The sequence below is a fragment of the Coenobita brevimanus genome, chromosome 112 (genome assembly GCF_032717465.1).
Source record: "Coenobita brevimanus isolate Jiangsu-jjx chromosome 112, ASM3271746v2, whole genome shotgun sequence".
NCBI lineage: Eukaryota > Metazoa > Arthropoda > Malacostraca > Decapoda > Coenobitidae > Coenobita > Coenobita brevimanus.
In genome coordinates, this window is record NC_137065.1 from 4,727,363 (window position 1) to 4,749,862 (window position 22,500).

General features: G+C 39.6%; 2 protein-coding genes across 2 annotated transcripts in view; one reads left to right on the forward strand and one right to left on the reverse strand.

The window, feature by feature from the left end:
• Positions 1-10,578, forward strand: part of LOC145418052 (chymotrypsin-2-like) — a 28,196-nt gene extending 17,618 nt beyond the window's left edge. Inside the window, exons 2-6 of the mRNA XM_080286586.1 lie at positions 7,128-7,236; positions 7,885-8,017; positions 8,606-8,740; positions 9,435-9,565; positions 10,414-10,578. Of these exons, the coding sequence (XP_080142712.1) occupies positions 7,128-7,236; positions 7,885-8,017; positions 8,606-8,740; positions 9,435-9,565; positions 10,414-10,578 (673 nt within the window). The remainder of the gene's footprint in view (positions 1-7,127; positions 7,237-7,884; positions 8,018-8,605; positions 8,741-9,434; positions 9,566-10,413) is intronic.
• Positions 10,579-18,778: 8,200 nt separating this feature from the next.
• LOC145418054 (chymotrypsin-like elastase family member 2A) overlaps positions 18,779-22,500 on the reverse strand; it is a 6,109-nt gene continuing 2,387 nt past the window's right edge. The window contains exons 3-4 of the mRNA XM_080286587.1: positions 22,051-22,196; positions 18,779-18,934 (exon numbers count right to left, since the gene is read on the reverse strand). Of these exons, the coding sequence (XP_080142713.1) occupies positions 18,779-18,934; positions 22,051-22,196 (302 nt within the window). The remainder of the gene's footprint in view (positions 18,935-22,050; positions 22,197-22,500) is intronic.

Sequence of the window (22,500 nt, forward strand, 5' to 3'; positions counted from 1 at the left end):
GACTGAGAGGGAGGTGAGAGATATGTCTATGATCAGTCAGAGGAGAAACCAGGCTATAGTAGACTGTTTCTCCTGTTGTCACTACGAGATAAAGAAAATCGTCCGGAGGCAGAAAATATAAAAGAAATCGTCGTTCTGAAGAGATTAATAAAGAATCAGTGGAGAACTGGTGGACAATTAGGAGACTTGGCGGAGAACTGATGGAGAGTTTGTGGAGAATTGGTGGGGAACTGGTGGAGTTAAGGTGGAGATTCAGTGGAGAAATGGTAGAACAATGCTGGGAAATTCGTGGAAAATTAGTGGAGAATGACAGTTCGTGAATAATTGGTGGAGACCTGATGGAGAAGCAGTGAGTTCATGTAGTATTAGTGGAATATTATTGGAGAATTCATGGAGAATAAGCGGAGAATTGGGCGAGAATTAGAAGAGAATTAGTGGAGAAATGGTGAAGAATGGGTGAACTGGTGGAGAACTGATGGGGATGTGGTGAAAAATTAGGAAATCTGGTGGAGGAAGAGTGGATTTTCATAACTCCATCACTAGTATCAGGTCTTCTCGAAGCTGCAGAAACCCGTCTGAAAGTAGAAAAACTATATATTAAAGACGTTATCGTATTAGTAGGGTTAGAAGGGTGCACAAGACTGAAATTGGAAGTGTGTGTGTGTGTGTGTGTGTGTGTGTGTGTGTATGTTTAATGTATTTTTGTGGTGTGTTACTTTGTGTTTGGGGTTTTTAATAATTATTATCTCTGGTATTTGTTTTCCTTGCTTTGATAATTTATTGTTGTGTGCATTTTTATGATTTGATTTTGTGGTGTGTTTGTGTGTGTGTGTTTTTTCTTAATGTTTAATAGTGTGTGTTTTTGCTTCTGTTGCTTTCATCACATTAAGGGGTGTGTTCTGGTTTATGTTTTATTATTATGTTTTTATTATTAATTTTCACACTTTTTGCTTACGCTTTGTTTTTTACGTTTGACTGCTAAGTGTGACTCTGAACAAAGGTTTAGATACCCGAATCCGATGTTTAATAACCCATCCACTGTAAAACAACCTGAGAACCGATCAAATTACCGCTCAAATTTCAGCTGCTACATACAACTCTCCCCATCTCCGTTGTTATATGCTAGGGATATTACCTGTAGATCTGGTGTAGTGGTATTATATTCTTTTCACCTTTTCTTGGCCCAGGGATGTGCTTAGGCTATATGTCGTTTTACTGTCCCCACCTTGTTCCGATGGCTTTTGCAGCACTGTTATCCCTACACATTAATATATATTTTTAGATGTCATTTGTATAACATTTACATTCATTGCTGCTACAGTCTTTTCACCTAAACTTCACCCAGATTTTCGTACTTTTGGAGCTCATTTCATGTCTTTCAAACGCAGTCTGTCCAGGCATCTCAAAATGATCGGATCTTGAATTTGGCTCTCTATTGTATTTTGTTTTTCTCTTGGAGGGAACTGTTACTGCGGGCTCTTGGCCTTTGGTTCCTTCTTCCTCGCATAAAAAAAAAGAAAAAAAAAAAGCTCGGTGTCATAATAAGACTAGTATTATCCTGTTTCTTCCCATAGCGCTTGTTCATGACTAGAGCCATTTTCTTGTGCAATATTATGGCTACAACTCAGCATTCAAGATGGAGAGCTAGCAGATTTGGCCAAGCTACTGTAGAGTAAAATGAGTATAGTTCACGGCATATTTACGGATCAAAAGGCAGAAACCGTCATCCTACTGGTATACCGATCATATGCTGATCATGTGCATCCAATCTCGACTGTCTCGTAAAATATAGTGCAGTATAGTAGTATGAGAACCGTTTGATGTGTGTGTGTGTGTGTGTGTGTGTGTGTGTGTGTGTGTTCTATGATGAGTATGCAGCCACATTTCTATTTCTATCATTCAACTTTAGACACAGACTGGACAAAATGTTCCCTGAAGGCCCAACAGTCCTCTTACGCGCATCATATGCCTTCGTATTCCTTCACATGTCACCACTTCAGAACTAATACTCACCGTCAATACTGAATAACTATTGGTGTATTGGTAGTCGCAGAGGTGCTTTATGACATTATGGTGCGTCTCGCGGGTGATCGTTTTTCAATATTTTAATACAATGTCCTTAAACTCTTTCCACAGCTTGAGATCTACCTCGCGTTTTTACAATCAGCAGTCGTCAGCTCTGCCACCTGTCCATCACTTAATCCAACAGAACCTAACCCAGCCTAACCTTTTACTTAACCTTAAATATTCATACCTAACCTGACGTATTCTTACCTAATGCTAATCTATTCTTACCTGACTCAGCCTAACCAAACCTAATTTTTCCTAGCCAAACCTAACCTGGCTCCTCTACGATTCAGCTCCCCCAGGCACCACCACCACCACCACCACCACCACCACTTCATGCTCATCTGGGAGACCCTTCTGTGGTGAGATAAAAAGACTTGTTGAACGCTTAGGTTAGGCTAGGTTAGGCCGAGGCAAGAGAACTTAAATCCCTGATGATGACGACAACATTAATTTTTTTATTTACATTCTGCCGCAGCCTGACGATTCTGCTTGTTATGGGAGAGGCCTGATGTTACAAGTTTAGGTTCTTTGCTACGAGAACGTCTTTCGTAATCAGTTCCTGCTACCTCCAAACGATATAATTTAAGTTAGGGAGACTCTTTAGTACGGAAGGGGTTAATGAAGGCTGTAACTAACTCCCTCCACTTCTATAATACCACGACTGAACTAGAAAATATGACATTGAATTGAAGGTGTTCCAAATATAATCTCTATTTAATCTCCTGATTTTTTTTTTTTTAAAGCAAGGAAGAAGGAACCAAAGGCCAGGTGCCCGCAAACGGTTTCTTCCAAGAAAAGACAAAAACAAAAACAGTAATCTTACCAACTTCATTATTTTACCACCAACTAACTATTTTATGAATCTTGAGAATGGCGTATCGTCATCTAATGTTCAGGGACGTTTCCTTGTGAGCTTAATGTAGACTTAGATTTGGTTAGTTTTACCCTTCAGTCCGATGACGCATTATTCATTTGGGCGCTATTCAGACACATTTATTCAGCTTCCAAGAGTTTTTTTAGTAGTCGAACGGTCAAATACAGCGCTGTACAGTATTAATAATTTCGCTACTAGAAGTCCTCCTTGAAGTTCGATATAATCATTTGATGGAAGAGAAAATAGAACAGAAAACGTGTTACCGGAGTGAAAGAGTTAAGTCAAGCTATGTCAGACTAGGTTATGTCAAATTTGGTTATGCAAGGTTCGGGTGTGTTATGTTAGATTAGGTTGTTAGATTAGGTTTGCTTTAGTTAGGTTAAATAAGGTTAAGGTGAGAATCCTATTGACATGGCCTGAGGAAGCACCATGGCGGCAAATCCGTGTGTTTGTTCTCGGCGCATGACATATTTAATTCTGATACAAGGCTGTCCGAAAATGCCACTTCTCTTTAACCTCACCTGGTGGTATCTTACGTGTTTCGGGTATGGCTCAATCTGCTGGTGTGGGCCGGCGTATAGCAGTGAGAGCAGGAAACGTATAAATGATGCAGGGTAGACACTGCTAACTCCAACTGGGCCGCCCCTGCAACACAGAAAAATCGCCTGGCGGGGTGGAAGAGGAACGTTGTATATGGACCAACTTGTATACATCTTTCCGTTAACCCATCCGTGCTGAGGTCTCTCCTAAACTGAATAAAATCGTCTGGTGTCCGCATGAATAAAATACAAAATACAAAGCTGTCCACATATAGCGCTCCTCTTCCACTCCGCTGGGTGATTTCTCGTGCGTTGCGTGGACGGCCTAGTCAGCGTTATTAGTGACTATTCTGCATCATTTATCCATTTCCTACCCCTTCTGCCACACCCACGCCCACACCAGCAGACTGAAGCGTCCCCACAACACATAAGATACCGCCAGTTTAGTTACTATGTCATTTTTACCTCAGCTTGGTCCAGATATCCGTCCATTTGCAGCTTACTTCATGTACTTCAGTTGAGAAAAAGGCAGTGTTTGGGCTCTACAGCCTTTTAATAGCACTTTTTCGTGACTAGCCTAATATTCTAGTGTTAATCTATTATTACAACTTAACAATGAAGATTGAGCGATGGTAATTTTGGGCCAAGTTGAAGTAAAATAGGAATTATGCAGTGCTACATATGAACAACCCTGTATATCATCGGGCTGAAAGAATTAACCTGATTTTGCGCCAACAGCTGACTGCGGTTGGGCGCCTGTGATGGTGGACGACTTCAGAGCTCAGGTACAGTGAACTAAGATAGATTGATAGAAAGACATGGTAGATAGATAGAGGGACAGACAGACAGACAGATAGATAGATAGACATTGATTGACTGACTGATTGATTGATTGAGAGAGAGAGAGAGAGAGAGAGAGAGAGAGAGAGAGAGAGAGAGAGAGAGAGAGAGAGAGAGAGAGAGAGGATTGATTAGCTGTTAATATTTCCAATTTCACGTGTACAGCTATACTCTTTCTTTTCGATAAGGAGAGTATGTTTTCACTCCTGTTTGTTTGGAATTTGTTTGTCTGTTAGCAGGATTACTCAAAAACAAAATGAGAGATTTGGACCAAATTTGGTGTGTAGATAGCCCATGTCCCAGGGAACAATCTGTTAACATTTGGGACAGATCCGGATGGTATTACAGATTCTGGAACCGGAAAAAATGTTTTGTGAAACCCTAATCAGTGTTGAGAAAACCTAATTTGTTATGAATAGTGGTTTGAAAATTACGTTGCCCTTGTCGGAGAGTTGCGCTCCACTGAGTACCCCTCTAGTTATACTATAATTTGGCCTAGATCTACCATATCTCCATCCTGATGCTGAGTTGTACCAACAGATTAACACTAGAATATAATGTTGTACTCTTTTCATTTTAACTTGGCTCTAAATTTGCCCTGTCTCCATCTTGAATGCTGAGTTGTAACAATAGATTAACACTTGAATATTGTTCTAGTCATGAAAAGTGCTGTGGAAATGATGTAGAGCCTTATTAATGTCTTTTCTTGCCACTGCAATAAGCTGCAAAAGAATGAAAATCTGGGCCATGTTCAGGCGAGAGAACTATAGGAAGCACTTCACAACTAAATCAAAATAAGATTACCTATTTGACTTCTAATGTCTTTTACGCAGTTTTACTCAGTGTATGAATTTTTGCCGACAGGTACTACTTCTCCTCTTCCATCCTGTCTTTGTCCGAGTGTCTTTTTTTTTTCCTTTCTTTCTGTTTTCTTATCGCTTCCCTTCAGTTCTCTTATTCTCTGTCTCTGTCTGTCGTTCTCTTTCTTTCATTCTCACCCGGCCACCTCTCTCTCTCCCCAGCAGAGCCCTAGAATCATCAACGGTAGCGACGCCTCCCCCAACGAGTATCCCTACCAAGTATCAGTCGTCGTCGCCTTTGTTAATGGTTCTGTATATTGTGGAGGGTCCATCATCAAGCCTAATTGGGTTTTGACTGCCGCTCACTGCATCTGCACGGAATTAGGGTAAATATTATGCTTTTTATATGATATTCTTAGTCTAACTTGGCTTAAAATTGCCATCTCACCTTTGTGACTGATTTTTTTTTTTTTTTTACCTCCAATGAATTAAGGACACTAGGATGCGTTGTGGTATACTATTATCACTCTAACTTGGCCTAAAAATACAGTCTCTCCATTTTCACTGCTGAGCTGCAATATTATGCTACACTTTTTTCACTTTAAGTCAGCATAAAATTGTTCTCTCTCATTGGATGGCGAGTTTTAGCAATAGATTAAGACTAGAGTGTTCTGATACTTGTTAAATAACATTGGTCTATAATTACCATCTCTCCTTCTCCAATGCTGAGTTGTAACAATAGATTAACCCTAGAATATGATGCAATGCTAATTTCATTCTCACTTGGTCAAAAACGGCCATAACTCTAGCATCATTACTGAGCTGTAACAATAGACTAACACTAACATTTGGAGCTTTTCGCGAATGTCATGCGTTTCAGTATATTCTTTGCACTCTAAATTGTGCTAAATATTCTATTTCTCCTAACTGAATGCTATACTTTAACAACAGGTCAGTGCTAAAATATGGTGCCTTACTGAATTTACTCTAAGCTGAACTACATTTGCCGTCTGTCCATCTTCAACGCTGAGCTATAACAAGAGATTAACATTAAAATATGACGCAACACTCTTTTTTACTTTAACTTAGTTTAAAATTTCCATCTCTCCATCTTCAATGTTAAGTGTTAACAATAATCAGTAGAATATGATGGTACATTCCATTCACTCTAAGTTAGTCTAAATTACCACCTCTTCACCATCACTACTGAGCTGTAACAATAGATTAACACTAGAATATGATGCTATACTAATTTCACTTTACTTTGACTTGGTCAAGGTTAACATCTCTCCATCCCGCAGGTTGAATTTTATAAAATTGATTAACACTTGAATTCGGTGCTTGTCACGAAGAAGTGCTGTGGAAAAGATGAAGAGCCGTAGTGATGTCGTTTCCTGCCACTGAATTACAGGAAATAAGATGCAAAAGGACGAAAATCTGACTAATCAATGTAATAGGAGCGTTGATAGCCAATATTCATCAACAAAAAATGAAGAAATGGAGTTCCCCCGAGCTAAGCCCTGTATTGGACTATATAGCCCCGCTAGGGTTACAGAAGCGAGCTACCACTCCCAGCACGGCAGCCCGGGCGAGGCTCGAACTCGCAATCCCCCGATTACGAGTCCAGCGCGCTACCACTGTGCTACCGCGCCCTCCTATTCATCAACAAGGGACTGACACTTTTCAGTTTCAACGTTGCTAGAAGACAAACTATAATGGTTCCTGATTTTTTTTTTCCCTTCAGGCACACCCCAGAGAGCCCTTCACTTTTGATTTTGAAGTTTGTTGATATCTTATACTGTTTTTGAGTGATGCTCCATAGACAGAATAGTACAGATATGGAGGCGCAAACTAACCTTTGGTTCCTTCTTCCTTGCGTATATATATATATATATATATATATATATTTGTATCTAGAAAGAGAGAGAGAGAGAGAGAGAGAGAGGGAGAGAGAGAGAATAAACGTCTTACATCTTATTCCTTTTCTTTCATTTTATTATACAGACAGCCAGTAAATATAACAGTTGGCTACGGTTCCATCTTAGTGTCCGAACTGCGAACTGCCGAGGTTGAGAGATGGATTGTGCACGAGGGCTACGTTAATCTCGTTATGGTGAGTGCACTGTTACACACTTTCAATCCCATCACGTGTTTTGCGTTTTTTCCTAACTCGAGACGATTTTAATCACTTTAGAGAAATTATGCACTTACGATGAATGAGGCCTTTAATAATCTTTGCATTCCAATAACTTCATTTTTAAAGTTTTGTTCTTGCTACGCACGGACGACTTTATTCAGCTGTGGAGACGCACATAGAAGGGAAAGGGTTAAGTGAAGGCTTTAACTAATCCGCATGTGGGCATAAATCTAGCACCTTTGGCATTCTCTGCTATCAGTAAGGTGACGATATTTCTGTTGGAACTTAGGTGGACTAGAGATAGATATATAGGTAGATAGATAGATAAGATACGCAGAGATAGGCAGACAGAAAAGTAAATAAACGATGGGAAAATGGATGATTGGATATATGGATATATATATATATATATATATATATATATATATATATATATATATATATATATATATATATATTTATATATATATATATATATATATATATATATATATATATATTAGAGAGAGAGAGACAGAGACAGACAGACAGACAGAGACAGACAGACAGACAGACAGACAGACAGACAGACAGAAACAGAGACAGAGAATGCATATCTTGTAATACTCTCTCCACCACCATCAGGGCAACGACATCGCTCTATTGCAACTAAAGGAGAACTTGGTATTCGACTCCACAGTGCAACCCGTGTGTCTTGGCCTGGCACCTGACACGCCCTTCTGTGACCTGGCCGTGGTGACCGGATGGGGGGTCACAGGTGAGCGTCCAGCGTTTGCCGTATCAGGGGAATGATGATACAGTGAAAGTGATGGTAATTATCCATGGAAAGGATAGTGGATAGTGGCTTGGTGTGCCCCCCCCTCTCTCTCTCTCTCTCCCCCGCTCCCCCCCACTCCACCTCGGTGGAGAGTGCTGCTCAACCTGAGCAAGTACAAGAAGGTGCAGTGTGATCATGAAAATCCAATAACCAACTAGTCTTTGTCAGGGAGTGTAATCAGCCATAATGATTTGGAGAAACATTTAGGTGTACTAATAAGCAGTGACCTCAAGCTCTCCAAACAGTGCTCTGAAGCAGAGAGAAGCACTGAAACAGAGATAAGCACAGAGGCTTCTTGGTTATGTAAAACAGTCAGCTTAGGTACAGTACAAAAGAAAGGGGATGGTCACCTTCCTGCACAAGGAGAGTACTATGTCCATCATAAGGAGACTGAGCAGTCCTTACAACATACAAGGTACTGATTGGTGTGCTTCTATTGGGTCATTATTTACAGACCACCCTGTATTGAGGCATGGAAAACACAAAGGTCATAGAAGTAACTAAGTAATTGTCTGTGTTCCTCCACAGGTACGGAACCGGAGCCAAATACTCTGCAGGAGCTGACAGTCAACGTGGTATCGGAGAACACATGCTTGATAATACTCGCCGAATACGAGGTCAACAACCCACCTTCCCTCATCTGCGCTGTTGACTTCTTCAGAAGTGCTTGTCGGGTGAGATCACGAATGGACTTGCCCAGTGCTTCTTGTAGTTACCCCATTTGTGCCCAGCTTAGGACGGAAGCAGACATTTTCAAAGCTAAGAAAAGGGGGGGAACCCCGGGGTAGGAACCTCTGAGCTTCTCAGCTATGAACCAACAGCCGGAGGGCAGTACGCCCAGTGCCCTTCCAGCACAACCTCACACAGGAGCTCTGGCCACAAAGGAGTTAAAAGAAGACATCAGAATTCAACTTGGCCAGTGCTCCTTGAGTCTTATAAGATGGGGTCACAAATGAACTCGAACAGTGTTCCTTGACGTTAAAAGGGGAGATCACAAATGGATTCGCTCAGTGCCCCCTGATTCAAGTACCGGTAATTAAAACATGAGGTTACCAATGGACCTGCCCAGTGCTGCTTGATTCTTGAGGTTGAAAGATGGGGTCACGAATGAACTCGACCAGTGTTCTTAGATTCTTATAGTTAAAAGGATTTTTATCCAAGGGATAATTGAGGAGCATTGGTCACATACTGCCACTCAGGGAAAAGCGATGGAAACTCTTACCTTGTACTGTGTGTCTGGATTCTGTAGCGTAGCCTAGGACCCCCATTCTCCTAATGGAGCAATAACGGATAAGATGATTGATAAACAGACAGTTTTGTAAAACGTTCTGGTATATATTACTTTTACTACTTCCAGAGGCGCTTAAGCAGAGCCTACAAGTGGTGGCACTGTACACCCAGGGTGCAGCAACTGTGGTATCATCTAGGGACCAAACCTCCTCACATTTCCCTACACCTCGCCGGGAGAAAGACCTTGCTCCTACCCTGGTGAGGAACTGTGTATCGCACGGGGGCACCGGATCCTTACACTGTGTATGCATTGCACTTGTAGGATATCCCCGCAGAAGCAGTTGGTTACCTATGGTAGGTGGGTCTGCTGGCCAGACAGACCGAAGTTAAGCAACAACAGCAACAAGTACCACCTCCAGACGATCAAAGCCTAGGAGGGTTCCCAGACGGTGGTCAAGTTAATGACGGCTCTACTTAGTCTTCCTGTTCGAAAAACCCATTATAATACTAATAAAATGATCTGAAAGCAGCAAAAACAAGATAAAATAAAAAAGAGTGTTTCACAGTGAGGCAAGGGAAGTGTGTATGAAGGTAAGGCAAGTAGGATATGTGTAAGGGAAGAGAGGGTGCATCATCGAAGGAAAAAAAAAAAAAAAAAAAAGACCATTAAGAGAGAAGACAAAGAAATAAGTCCTCGGGCTCATAGGACAGAACTCTGCCCAGAATTTCTCCTCTTACTCCACTTCAGACGATTCCTGTGCTATCCCTCGATCGCCTCCCTCCTCTGACTTAATATCTGATAGAAAAAAAAAAATCTTCAAATGATCTACTTTCTGTCTTCACTGGCCTCAATGGAAATAGAGATTTTTCTTAATTTGAACCCAATTGCCTGATGATACTGAGAATATTAAAGACATATGTGGGTTGAGGGAGGTAATCTACCAAGAATGTTAACTAATCTAAGCTAGGAAACTTAAAACCACGTTAACTAAACTGCTGACATTGTACAGGGGCCATACTCGCCTCTGTGTGGAGTACAACTTGCATGGTAAGGGGGATTCACAACATACAGCTCCATCTAACTATCAGTCCATCTAATCCAACAGGGTGACAGTGGGAGTCCTCTAGTGGTACAACTGTGTGATGGACGGTGGGTACAGGTGGGCATCGTCAGCTTCGGCAACATATTCTGTGGCAGTACATCCTTCTACACCAGGGTATCCACCTTCATTGACTGGATCACAGAAAGAGTGGGAAGTGAAATTTGCTGAGCTGTGTCATACTAGATTTACAACTGTCACACTTGATTTCTGACACTGTGCCACCTCTGACTGTCACTAACTCTCACTCTTGCGCTTCGTTTCTCACACTGGATTCGTAACTAGCATACTTAGTTTGTACACTATGCCTCACCTACATTTCTATCACACTATATTTCGAACTCTGTTCTATCCCAACACATGTCATACTGGACTTCTAGCCGTACATCGCATTAGCATCCTAACTCATGTTTGATGTTTTTTACTGGATTTATAACCCTCACTCTAGATTTGTAACGGAACATTGTCAAACCTACACTTCGTTCACACTAAATTTCAAACTTTGTTCCCCACATGCACTTCTGTCATACTCGATTTTCAGCTTAATATACTGGCATCCCCACTCTTGCGCTGGTTTCTCATACTGCGAGTAGACTTCTATCACACTTGATTTCTAACACCGTCACACCTAGACTTCTGTCACACTAAAAATCTAACTGTTTATCACATCTGGATCCTAACTCCTTCGTTTCTCATACTATATTTGTAACTATCATACTTGATTTTCAACACTATGCCACATCTAGACTTCTGCCACACTAGCTAAATGGTTGTCATATGAGCATTCTAACTCTTGCACTTGAATTCTTTCATACTATCATACTAGCGGTTCTAACTCTCGCACTTAAAGATTCTAACTGGATTATACTATATAACATTTCTAACTCTCCATCAGCTTCCATTCACTAGATCACGAAGCAAATGGGAATAGATACAACTAATACCGTGGTTCTGTTGGATTACATTTGTAATACTCCATCACAGTTGATTTGTAACGCTACGCCTCATTTGTATTCTGTCACACTAGCGCTCTGCCACACTAGTGTTCTGTCACACTAGCGTTCTGCCACACTAGCGTTCTGCCACACTAGCATTCTCTCACACAAGCATTCTGTCACACTAGAATCCTGATTGTTATACTTACATATTCTGTCACACTAGCATTCTATCTCTCACACCAGTATTTCAATTGTCACACTAGCATTCTTACTCTGCCACACTAGTATTTTATCAGTCACACTAGCATTTTAACTGACACACTTCCATTTTAATTGTCATAGCAGCCTTCTAACTCTCACACTAGCACTGCAAGTTACAAAAGCATTGTCACACTAACATTCCAACTCATACACTAGCATTTAATCTGTCACACTTGCATTCCAACTCTGACACACTAACATTCTGTCACACTTGCATTCCAACTCTGACACACTAACATTCTGCCACACCTGCATTCCAACTCTGACACACTAACATTCTGTCACACTTGCATTCCAACCCTATCATACTTGCATTTAACAGTCACACTAGCATTTCTACTGCCACACTCGTATTCAAGGTTTGTCACACTAACACTGAAATTCTTTATCACTCAAGTATTTTATTTCTGTAACACCTTATTTCTAACTCTGCATCACACTTGCAAAATAATTCACATTAAAAATTCTAACCTTGCATCATACTATTCTCATTTCACTCTAACTTGGCCTAATATTGCCATCTCTCCATTTTGAATGCTTCGTTATTGCAATGGATTAACACTAGAATAGGGTGCTAGTCACGAAGAAGTGCTGTGGAAAGAATGTAGAGCCATACCATTGTCTCTTCCTGCTAGCTGCACGAAATAAGCTGCAAACGGACGAAAATCTGGGGCAAGTTTAGGTGAAAAGAGTATAGCATATTATTTTCGCATAAAATTTCATTATATTAGTATTCTGACCTTAATGCTAAGGCTTTGTATTTAGCAAGAATAAAGTTACATTAAAGTTATACAGGAAAGGATCCAACGTGGGTTTTAATTTTTTAGAGAGAGAGAGAGAGAGAGAGAGAGAGAGAGAGAGAGAGAGAGAGAGAGAAATATTTGTTTTCTGTAAGTGATTTGTTTATATTATTAAGACTATGCACCAATAAAGCGAATTTCCAGCCTAATATATATACACACTAAAATATTTTCAGTCTTCATTCCCTTAATACTGCGACTGTCAGAGAGAGAGAGAGAGAGAGAGAGAGAGAGAGAGAGAGAGAGAGGGCGTATATTTATATCAGTGACTTTTATATTTCTAGGACTCCGAACTAATTAAGGTAGATTCCAACCAGATATTTTATTGATTATTGTACAGGATCTGACTCCATCTCTAGGTAAGGAAAGTTAGGAAGATGATAGCAATGATGATGATGATGACGCAGATGATAATGATGACTGAGATGGCAATGACAATGATGGAGATGATGATGATATTGATGATGATGATAACTTTGCAATTGCACATTAGGTTTTAACATCCTTTACAATTCTGGGGCCTCGATGTAACTACACGAAATTCCAACTCATTTACTGATCCATCCAAAAAGCCAGAATTTTAACACAGTTCCTTATTATTGATTAGCATAGCCACATCTCTTTAGGATCTGACACAGTTTTAAGACATGTAAGAGAAATATACAGTATACTAAAAACACACACGCCGCCAGAGTCCACCTGGGTTCGATGGATTTTAAAAAGAACACTATGATCACTATAAACGTTGGTGTTGATTTTGCAGTACTTCAAAGTTAGCTACTGGGATTACATATTACATTTGAAATTCTATGGTTACTTCATTTGAAATTCTATGGTTATTACATTTGAAATTCTCTGGTTTGGTACGTATATCATTTTAATACATCTGAAATTATCTTGTATGGTATCTGTATCTCTCTAATATATTTGTGTAGTATCTCTGTCTCCTTAATACAGTATATTCATACTTCAATTAGTACATACAAAAAAATTTTAATGTGCAGTGTGGAAAATACATTGGTGAGGAAGAGTATTATAGAAACCTAAACTATCCTGGGCTACATATCCAAACTCAATATGGTTGTTAGATGTGGCCGCCAGGTGCAATTTGACATGGTTTCTTAATGAACCATGTAGGGAAATTTTATATTGCTTCCCTTCACTACTACTACTACTACTATAACGAATAATAATAATAATAATAATAATAATGATAATAATAATAAGATCCAACCTTATCCAATACACCACCCATCTGGCATATACTTCTCCCAGCATTCTCGAAGATTATTGCAGATGGTGAAACATAGCAAGTCTAACCTTGTTTCAGGTGTCTTCGACGATTCCACTTTTCAGAGAAGTATTCAGCACATACTGAGATGGTACGTGTTTGACTTAATACTTGTCCCAGCAGTAATAATAAAGAAAATAGCAAAAAAATAAAGAAAATAAAATTAAATAAGGAAAAGTCGCCCATTGTAGTTGATGCTCGACCAATAGCTCGTACACACATAATACTAGTAAAATTTTCCAAAGCCCATTCTCACTTTTTGGTATGCTCAGTTCTGTTTTTTCCTCATTCTTTCTGTTTGTGTTTCATTCGATTAATATTCTTTTCATGCTGATAAGTACAACCCACTTGTGGTAAAATTACTGACATCTTGTGAGGTTGGGCTTCTAAAAAAAAAAAAACAGTTGTAATCCATATTTGGTTTAACTGTCAGTCCAATTTTTTCCTATCCAAATTGTAACCGACGTTCCAAATGTTAACTGACAATACAAATATTAACTGGTGAGCTAAATTTTAACTCAAACAAAATTTTAATTAAATCCAAATTTTACCTGTCAAGCTAAATTTTAACTGCCAAGCTAAATTTTAGCCGTCAGTCTAAATTTTAACTGTCAAGCTAAATTTTAACTGCCAAGCTAAATTTTAGCCGTCAGTCTAAATTTTAACTCAATCCAAATTTTAACTGTCAATCTAAATTTTACCTGTCAATCTAGATTTTAACCGTCAGTCTAAATTTTAACTCTCAATCTAAATTTTAACTGTCAGTCAAAAAATAACTGTCAATCCAAATTTAACTGTCAATCCAAATTTAACTGTCAATCCAAATTTAACTGTCAATCCAAATTTTAACTGTCAATCCAGATTTGCCTGTCAATCCAACCACGCAAATTGGATGCAAATAAACTGTTCTGAGAGCGTATAATTGGAATGTGTTTTGACGAGCAGGTGTAGTGATGAGCGCTGCCTAACGGTAAAGTTCGTTCAACCTTCCAGTGTTGCATTCCTTCTTTCTTTCCATTGTCTTTCTACTTTTTATTTTCCATTTCTTTCTTTTTGCTTTTCCCTTTTCTTATTTTCCTTGCTTTCTTAACTTTTCTGCATGGAGACTGAGTGCCCCATCTCGCCACTTCGTCAGACTAGAACTGAAGGACCCTGGACTCCTGGCGGCAAACACCCACATGTGCAAACCCCACTGAGCAGCTGAATCGCCTGTTTATCCTTAGTCAGGAAGGGCTCTGTCTCAGCTGAATAAAATCGTCTGCTGTTAGTGAGAAAGAAATGTGTGTGTGTGTGTGTGTGTGTGTGTGTACGAACCCTAACATGGGAAGAACACCGAGCTCTGCCTAATGAAACATGAAGTCTTAGTTTTCTGGCCTGTGCTTCGGAGCGTCACTGTTTCGAGGACCTGCTTCACCTTGAACTCATGCAATCCGATTCACTTTTTCTTTTATTCAATCTTTTGCTCTGTTCAATGACTATATTCTTTTTTCACTCTAACATGACTCAGGTTCTCGTTCTTTTATTCATTTTACTCTAACTTGGCTCAGTTTTCGTCCTTTTGCAGCTTATTTCACGTAACTCGATGGAAGAAAATAGGATGCTGCAGATTTACATCCTCTCCATAGCAGTTCTTCGTGACATGCATCATAGTCTTGTGCCAATGTATTCCTAGAACTCGACATTCATGACGGAGAGGTGGCAATTTTAGGCCAAGTTAGTGTAAAAAGAGTATAGCCATATATTCACTGAATTATTCACTGCAAAATGTCTCTTCTAAGCTGATTACATAGTCTAGTAGTGGTAAAAATAACAGAAAAATTATACATCACTCTCCAAATACAAACATAATAAGAACTTTTGTGCCGTCTCTATGCGCTGAATAAGACAAACGAAGCACGAAGTGAAGCATATTAACCCGTTCTCTACAACGGCGTATTTCTATTTAATTCTTGCTATTTCCATGCCATTTCATTCAGTTCAGGTAAAGTCTGTATTGGAAAAATTGCTCATGAAGACTGTGTTTACCCCTTTGCAGTTCAAAAAAATCTCTCCCAAGATGGAAAAAGCTGTCTTGGGCAAGGAAAAATATAGAAGAAAACAGATAAGTGGATTTAATGGGTTAACGCTGTACACAGAATTATATGATTGTATTATGATGAGGATGCATTGGTTAGCATATCCACCTGCTAAATGAAAAAGCCAGAGTTAGAATCTGGGCCGGTCAGACTTTTCGACGTAGTTTGTTTTTCTTTCGTCCCTCTTCACTTAGTGGTATAATTGATGACTTGGTTGTAATTTCGTCTCTTGCTAGTCTTGTCCAAGCTGAATAGGCAACTGGGACTCAGCTAAATGACTGATTATCTACTCTAATGGGCCTCGTGCAGTCAATAGGCATCAATTCGTATTTTAAGTGGCATCTTAAGATTCGTGACACCTCGTCCTAAGCGATTTATTTTGCACATTGCACTTTAGCATTCTTTTGTATGCTGTTTTTATGGTTTTGATATTGACATTCTTTTCATCAGTAATATACAAGAGGATATGGAGGTGTTACGTGCAGAATAAACCGCCAAAGAACAGGTCGCATAAATGGAATAAGATGGGATTGGGAATCAGCTTTAAAGAGTGCTTTATGGTTCAGTTACTGATCTTTTGTTGTTAGTTTTTAAATATGTAAAGTTAGCAATAACTATTAGTGTAGGTTAACAAACTGTTGGTATAACAAAAGGAATCCGAGTGCAGAATTGCAAGTCTTCGGTGACCTGGACATGATATTCAGGTCGTCAGAGGAAAATGGCAAAGGAAATTAAGTTTTAAGATGTAAAGCAATAAAAGTGATCAGTCCTATAGTAGTAGTAGTAGCAGTAGTAGTTAGCAGTTGCAACTTCAGGCTCAGCTGAATATGGGCTGCAGACAGAAGACCCCCTTTCCTGCAGGCTATCTTCCTCCTTTGGGGAAGAAAGGGGGGAGATGAGGAACGTTTGTATAACCGTGCAGTGGAGCAGCTCGGTTATATCAGTTCTACCACATGAAGGCTCCCTCTCTGAAACCAAAGCCAATTACAAATTAAATAATGCACAGATTGATACAGTAGATCAGATGCTGAAGAAGATCTTGGGAAGAATGAGTAACAGTTACTTCAAATTTCTGTTAGTAGTTAAACAAGCTAAAGCATTTTAGATTCTACAAGTTTCATTTCAAGAGTGTTATTATTAGAAATTTCGTAGATACTGTACAACGTTATATTACTTAAGAAGGCCACACTCAGTCTATGCAGTGCAATTATGGTCCCCGTACTAAAGAATGGATATTGCTGCCTTAGAGAGTGCTCAAAAAACAATGGCATATAATAGTTTGCAACATTGGGATCCTTTCTTGTGACGACAGATGACAAATATTAACTTAAACTTAACTAATAACGCTCAGTTACCGAAAATTAAATTAATGTGTTCAAACAGGTACAGGTATTTAAATAATGGAGCTCTCTGGAAATCTTAAAATAATGACATACCCTCATTACTGGCTTGAGAAAGGAAAACAAGAGATGTCAACAAGGAGAGAGCAATATACTTGTTGGGTAAGAGTATAGTTGTAAGTATAACAAGTTGCTGAACACGAAGTCGAGGGCCTTGGGCAGCTGAGCCAGAATGAGAGTTTTCTGTTCGTCCATTCATCTGGTCATTGGAGACCAGTTTTGATAAATGTGGTGTCAAGTGAATCCCCTCCAACTGACACTGTGCCCTCGTCTTAATGGTCTACACGCTAAGGTCTTCTACAAGGTCATAGTTGACAAAAAATAAATAAATGAAAAAAAGAAACAATAAAATTCAAGGTCTTAGATAAAACATTTTTATTTACAGATGTATAAGCATAAAATGGGTATCACAGAAAAAAGCATTCAGCTGCAGTAATATACATGTATAGCCTTCTTCACAGTTTTAAGCAACGCACCGGAAACTGACAAATTGCAAATATAAACAAATGGATAGATAAATGTGTGCAGATGTAAAAATGTCAAAGCTTCATTAGTTGATGTGGAAAAACGACAGTAAGATGTCCAAGTTAATCCTTTATATTCGTATGGTCGAGGATTAACTTGCACCTTAACACCCCCTGTTATAAGGATCACATAGTCTAACAGGGTAGCTGCGTTACCTGAGACCAGCTCATTATAAAGAATCTGTTGTATATGGCAAGGGTTATAAAGGTCTTCTTCTCCAGGATCCTAGCATGGCAGTTTGTAACTATACCGATTTTACTCTAACTTAAACTAAAATTGACATCCCTCCACCTTGAATGCTGAGTTTTAACAGTAGATTAACATTAGAATTATGGTGCTAGTTAAGGAGCGCTGTGAAAAGGATGTAGAGTTGCAGTATTGTCTTTTTCTGCCCTTGAGCTATGTGAAATAAGCTGCAAAAGGACGAAAATCTGGGCCAAGTTAGAGTAAAAATAGTGTAGTAATATTTAGAGATAGAGTTATTTGACTCGGTAGAATAGAGCTGCCCTGTTGACAAATGTCTCTTCCCGCTCTGGTGATCCAGCTGATAATAACTGGTGAAGAGTCAGAATTGTAGTATGATAGAGCTAGATGGTCAGTGTGAAAAAGGAATTTAAATATCTAGTGTGGTAGAGAATCGGGCACGGTATTAGCAAGAGTCGATTCCCACTGTCAGTTACAATGCTAGTGTGAGAGTCAGCATTTAAATGTAAAATGCAGAGTGCTAGTGTGATACAGAACTTATAAATCTAGCACAACAGAACAGCAGTATTAGCAAGTCTGTTTCCCACTCTCTCTGTGATCCAGTCGATAAACATGGATAGCCTGGTATAGTTAGAATGCTAGTGTGAGAGAACTGGCATATGGGTGTGAGATTTAGAATGCAAGTGTGACAGAAAAGTTAGAAATGTAGTACAAAAGAACAGACGTAATGCTAGAATACTTGTGTGAGAAAGTTAGCATTTATTGTAAGTGTGGAATTCAGAATGATTGTGTGTGAGTGTTACCATTTAAGTGTAAAATTTAGAATACTAGCCTTATACAGAGAAAGTTAAAAATCCAGCACAACAGGACATCAGTATTAACAAGTGTTCTCTCCCACTTTCTCGGTGATCCAGTCAATATACGTCGATACCTTGGTGTAGAAGGAGGGACCCGTACTGCCGAAGCTGACGATGCCCACCTGTACCCACCGTCCATCACACAGCTGTCTCACCAAAGGGCCACCGCTGTCACCCTGTTAGATCATAGGGCTTAGTTCACCTGCCTTAGATTAGTTCACCTGAGTTAGATTAGTTTACCTGGCTTGGTTCAGTTCACCTGGCTTAGATTAATTTATCTGGCTTGGATTAATTCACCTGGCTTAGATTAGTTCACCTGGCTAATTTTGGTTCACCTGACTTAGATTAGCTTGCCTGGCTTGCATCAGTTCACCTGAGTTACATTAGTTCACATGGCTTAGATCATTTTACCTGACTTAGGTTATGTTCCCTGGCTTATATTAGTTCATCTGGCTGGATTAGTTCACCGTTCATAAATTAGATCACTTGAGTTAGATTAGTTCACCTGAATTAGATTGGCTCATCTCAGTCAGATTCGTTCACCTGGATTAGTTCCCCACCTAAACCCACACTGTCACGCAATTGTACACCCTCAAAAAAAAGAAAAAAAAAATAGCATCATGACACAAGTCCAATAGTTATGAAAATGAACGAAACCCACAGACACAAGCAGATCTACTACACTGATACCCCAGACTATGTAAGATCATTATTGCACATTTTAAAGTATTTTTCGAACAATAATATGCACTAATGTTAGTATCTGCGCTACCATCACAGGGCGGAACATATAAGAATTAGTATGCGTTTCATAATATTAAGTGCTTTTAGTGGCATAGTAGTTTTAATGATGGATGTACGATCAGAAGGCCGTCACTTGTTAACCTGTTTGATCATAAGGCCTTTGGTTCCTTCTTCCTTGCATATATATATATATATATATATATATATATATAAAGAATCTATACAGGCACGCCAACGATAACCCCTTGGAAGCGTAGAGGTCCGAGGCTAGGCTGAGGTTCAGTGCACTTATAGGTAAATGACCCGCCTATTTCCCCTTATGGCATAACGTGATTGAAAAACTTCCAATTGCCTCTGCTGGATTGGTCAAGGCCGTCGCTCGACTGGGGTGTTCTAACCACTAGAGTACCAGCGGTGTCTAACTCAATCCTTCCCAAGGGCCACACTTCAGTTCTGTTGATCGTCTGAGGGCCAAGTCTACCTAAACTATAATATATAATACGGCAAAACTGCAGCCTATTCAAACGTTCGGAGAAGTTCAGTACGCCTTCCAACCCTTGCAGTGGCACTGGCTTCCTCTTCAAGTTACTGATACTATGTAAAATAAAAGTTTCGTGACATATTTGTTCACCAGTAAATTATCCAAATGGTATTTTTATGAATCAAATTATCAGTAAATATTTACTATAGTAGGACTCGCCTAAGTTTGCGGCTGTGGTGTGGCCCGCACCTGTGTACAGTGTTGCCACGTTTTCTATACCGTTATCTCTCTCTCTCTCTCTCTCTCTCTCTCTCCTGGCGGGAGATGTGAGCCACCCTGAGTACTTTTGATTCTTTTATAAGTTGTTTATAATTGTGCTTTCATTTGTTAATTTGGTTTTGTTATATTTAGTGATATTTATCATTTTTTGTATACAGCGACAGATGACCCGTTATTGTAGTACCATGATTGATTTTCATTCATTCATTCTCTTTCCCCTTCCTCCATCTCTCCCTCAGCCTGACAATGCCTCCACCACCACCACCCCGTCATGTCGACAATGCATTCAACCTTGCCCCTCTCATGCCTGCCTCTCTCTCTCTCTCTCTCTCTCTCTCTCTCTCTCTTTTATTGCAAGAGACATTTTGGATTTTTCTTTTACATAATATTGTATATATTGTAAATTTGACATCATTTCCACACCACCCCTGAGGTCAAGGCCACCGACTGGGTGTGGAAGTGTTGCCGCTCGTGAGTGAAATAATGTTTTTTTTTTTACTTCAGTATTGGCATATGCCTACTATTTTGTCCTACATATTAGCTTATGATTATAAATGTGATTATTCCTCCTCCTTAAAATTACGGTAAAAGCCAGTAAATGTGAGCATTTTTCCCTAGCAACACCTGTACAAGCTATGCTTGGGTCTACGGAGGGGTACGTACTTTACCTTAGGCCAGACTGGGTGTGTCAGTGTCGCCATTCACAAGAATTATATGAATTATTTCTTTTACTTTGGATATTGGCATATTTCTTCTTTTTTCAGGCTCATTATCTTATATCCATAACTGTAATATTATTACCCACCCTAAAACTACGCTAAAAAACATTAAAAGTGACTACAATTTCTTTTAGCAACACTGTACAATATGTATGCCATGTTTCTGTGTTACTGTATAAATATTTTATGCATAATAAGATTACTGTTGATTCATCCATCAAAATACACAAGTGTAAGTTTTATTCATCTGAATTTATCGTATTTGTGTTGCCTTGTACATAAATAGCTTCCGTTTCACATCACAAGCTGGGGAAACGTGGCACCATTGTCACAGGTGCGGGCCACACCACAGCCGCAAACTTAGGCGAGTCCTACTATAACAGTGCTGTAATTCTGTTCACTTGATCATATGACAAGTTTTATGGGATTTTCCGTTTGTCATTTTTCATTTTTTTCTTAAGTCATCGCTACCCACTCTCTTCCTCTTTGAGGCCTGAGATGTAAGTTCTGTTTAATGCTGTCCTTTGATATAGGTTTTTATTGAGATTAGAATATCTTTTTCCAACAAGTAAAAGGAAGATACAACCTTCATTAACCCCTCCACTGGCAGAGGCACTCACAAGACAAACATAGTCGACTAATGATAGCAAAAATTAAGTAAATGCTGTTTTCTGATTTCATATGTATAACTCACTCCTTCACTGCCTCACCAGGAGTGTAGGGGCCTGTAACCTGGTTGCATGGTACGGATATTTAAGGCAAGAAATATCAGTCTCTCTGAATGCCAGTATGTAAGCAATTTACCTCAACCACCCCACGTTTATTTAACCCCTCATTACTGCAAGAACCAAGGACCACTAGAAGAAGAATTAAAGAGTACTACAGGAATCAAGGCCAAGAATCGAGGAGCACTGAAAGAATTAAGAAACACTACAAGAATCAAGGAGCACTACAAGGAGCACTGCAAAGAATCAATAAACCGTACAAAAAATCAAGAGCCGTAAGAAAGATCAAGGAGTAAACCAAGACTCAAGGAACACGACATGATTCAAGGAGCACTGTGCCTTACCCGACAAGAGCTCTTATAGGTGTCAAGGGTACAGATGATGGATTGGGGGTTGGTGGACTCGTAGACGGAGAGAATCAACAAGCACGCATTTTCAGATAGCACGTAGACCGCCAGCTCCTGTAGGTTGTCTATCTGAGGCTCGGAACCTGTGGAGAGAGAGGCATGAGAACACCAGACTTGTAGCGAGGGCGGCATAAGAACACCAAACCTGTGGAGAGAGAGGCATAAGAACTCCAAACCTGTGGAGAGAGGGGCATAAGAATACCAAACCCGTAGAGAGAGGCACAAGAACGCCAGATCTGTGAAGAGAGGCGTAACATCACCATTCGATGCATGTTCAGCTGTGGGCATAAGTTCGGTGACATTTCTCTGCCGGCTTTGTGTTCTGCCTTTCATATCTCTCATTCCTCTCCAAACACCAGAGTATTCTTCCTTTTTGTATTCTTTTGT